The 2,854-nt window shown below is 42.0% G+C and overlaps 1 protein-coding gene across 1 annotated transcript; it reads right to left on the reverse strand.

Moving 5' to 3' along the window:
- Positions 1–256: 256 nt before the first annotated feature.
- On the reverse strand, positions 257–1,840 carry LOC102381821 (leucine-rich repeat transmembrane neuronal protein 4). Its single transcript, XM_025209873.1, has one exon. It carries the CDS (start codon positions 1,838–1,840, stop codon positions 257–259), a length of 1,584 nt encoding a protein of 527 aa, XP_025065658.1.
- Positions 1,841–2,854: the final 1,014 nt, after the last annotated feature.

Here is a 2,854-nt window from a genome sequence, read left to right on the forward strand (position 1 = left end):
GCTCCAGATGTGTTTAACATGGCTATTTATTCCAACTTAATCTCATCCTTGGATGAACCTCTTTCAAGTCTGCACTGTTGAAAATAACCACTGTCACTTCCCTGATTGTTGTAATTTAATTAAATAACCTTTCACACTGAGCAAACCCAAAAGCAAAAAGGCTCATTAATCTTTCTAGTGATTAGAGACACCTCAAGAGCTTCAAACATTTACCTCTCCTTCCCAGCTGCTGAAATGGTTTTAGGAGGATCAGGGTTCATACCTCACATTCCCTGGAGCCAGAGATAGTATATGTGCAGGGTCCAGATCCATTAACGGATACATCCATGGTCTCAGAGTTTGTTGGCTTGTAGTCCACATAATACTCCTGTAAAGGGGAGTTCATTTGCCTCTCAGACTCTCTGGCCTTTTTTCTGCGCCTCTTCATAAGAGAGTGTTGCTGGAGTTGTTTCATGCTGGCTGGGTAGCGCTTCCACGACACGTAGATGACCAACAAAATCATAGCCACTGAAAGAAAGAGGGCCACGCTCCCAGCAATGATTTTGTGAAAGGAAACATGCTCATACTCTGGTTCCACTCCAGGCGTCGGCAGGTCCGGAGAAGGACTTGGCATAACAGAGGTTGGCTGATTACTTTCCAGTTTAGAAATGGTAGGTTTGGGAATAAAAAGTGGCCTCTGGGGTGTTTTAGGTGCCTGGTATGATCTTTCAGTGACCACCACCTGGATTTCAGCACAGATATTATATGTTTCCACAGCATCGCTCACCTTCTCACCCTGGATGTGCTTAGGGCCTGCGCATATCATAGTGCTTTCTTTATTCCCCTTGAAATTCTTAAGCCAAGTAAACAGAGGGCAAATGTTTCGAGTACATTCCCACATATTTCCGGACAGAGTGATGGATGTTAGTGAGATCCATGTATTGATGGTCTCCTGAGAGATGTTGGTGAGTTTGTTGGAATCCAGGTTCAGTTTTTGCAGGTTGGGCAGGCATTGGAACGTCCCGGGCTCTATTCCCGTAATGTCGTTCCCTGATAAATCCAAGTTGTGCAAGGAACTCCAAGTCCATGTTAACCCTTGGCTAATAGACCGGATCCTATTCCACTGCAAATAAATGGATCGAAGGTTGAAGAGGCGTGGAAAGTGGGCAAAGTTGATCTTAGAAAACTGGTTGTGCTCTAGATGGAGCTCTGTTAACTTCAGGAGGCCAGCAAAAGCATTACGGGATAAACTCCGCAGACGGTTGTAGCCCAAATCCAGAAAATCAAGGTTCCGGCAATCTTGAAAAACTCTGATTGGTACCGTTTTCAGTGAATTTGACCGCAAGTGCAAGATCAAGAGTTTGCGAAGGCCCTTAAACTGCTCTGACTGTAACACCTGCAGCTTGTTGTAAGAAAGGTCCAGATTGCGGAGATTGGGGACCGGGTGAAACGTTTTGTTGTGCAGATGAGTAATTTTGTTGGAGCTTAGAATTAATTCCTTCAGCCTTCGGATCCCCTGAAATGCATCCTCATCAACCGAGCTGATATAATTATGGTCAAGATAAAGCCAGATGAGCTGATTCAGGCCCGCAAACTGATTTGATTTAAGCTTCTGGATGCTGTTGTACCGTAATGATAAGCCTTGAGATCCTCCAGAAATATTCTGAGGGATATCTCTGAATGCATGAGATTCACAGTACACAATTTTGCCATCACATCTGCAGTTCTTGGGGCAAGCGCGCTGAGCCCCAGTGAGCATAACAAACAGCACCGTAGGAAGTAGCACTAACACCACACTCATGCCTCTCAGCTGCTTAATTAAATGGAAACCTACAATATTAAAAAGAAGACAAATGTGCATTGTAAAACTATTAAAATAAATCACCAGCAGATTACTTATGTCAATGGGGTTTCTACTGAGGCATTAGAGGTCCAGTGGATTTGGAGACAACCTGTTTGTCTCTTCCTGCATTGTTTGCTACGTAAATGCCTGTTATCGGTTCACTTCCTAGCCTGCCTCCCCCTCCCCACACACACACACTACCACCACCTCTGTGGTTATTCAATTAGTTTTGTGTGATTTATGATCCCAAAGAAAGGCCGGGAGCCTGTCTGCTCTTCCCTTGTTCTTATGTACATCAGCACGCTATGTAGTGGGTATCTCCTTATCACTCGATGCTGAGGTTTTAACAAAAAACATATTTGTCAAGTCACCGTTCTGTACTCACCACAGGGTTCGATAGGAGCTCAGCCCCAGCTTTCAGTAGTTCAACAAGAAGTAAAATATCTCTTAATAAACCCAGCTGTGTGTAAATCTTTTCCAGTCTGCATCCCCACCAAAACGAGTATAAATAGGAGCTACAGTGATCAGCTGACATATAATAAAGTTTGACCTGCCTTTAAAACATGCCTTTATTGCGAAATGAAAAAAAGTAGATGAAAACCTCACTAACCAGAATTTTTCATGTGGAAAAAAAATACATGCACTGTAAACACACATACACACATACAAACACTAGCCTACATGTGTATCTATATCGTGCAGCTGATGTAGGGACCCCAGAATCACGAGGATGCCTTCATTAATATACATATCTCAAAATATAGTTTTCAAGATCACAATACATATGCATTATATGCATGTAAACACATCTACTGATATTTAAATATCTATTATTTTGTTTGTGTTATTCTTATGTACTGCATGTGCATACCTCATTGTGTGTGTATCTGTATTTACACACTCATACACATATACACAGATATGAGTATGTGTGCATATGTATGCACACACACTTTTTTTTTTTTTTTTTTTTACCAACATTGCATTAAGACCAGCAAAAAGTGTTAAGTTGAAAGAGTCATATTTTCATCT

The sequence above is a fragment of the Alligator sinensis genome, unplaced genomic scaffold (assembly GCF_000455745.1).
Source record: "Alligator sinensis unplaced genomic scaffold, ASM45574v1 scaffold685_2, whole genome shotgun sequence".
Lineage (NCBI taxonomy): Eukaryota > Metazoa > Chordata > Crocodylia > Alligatoridae > Alligator > Alligator sinensis.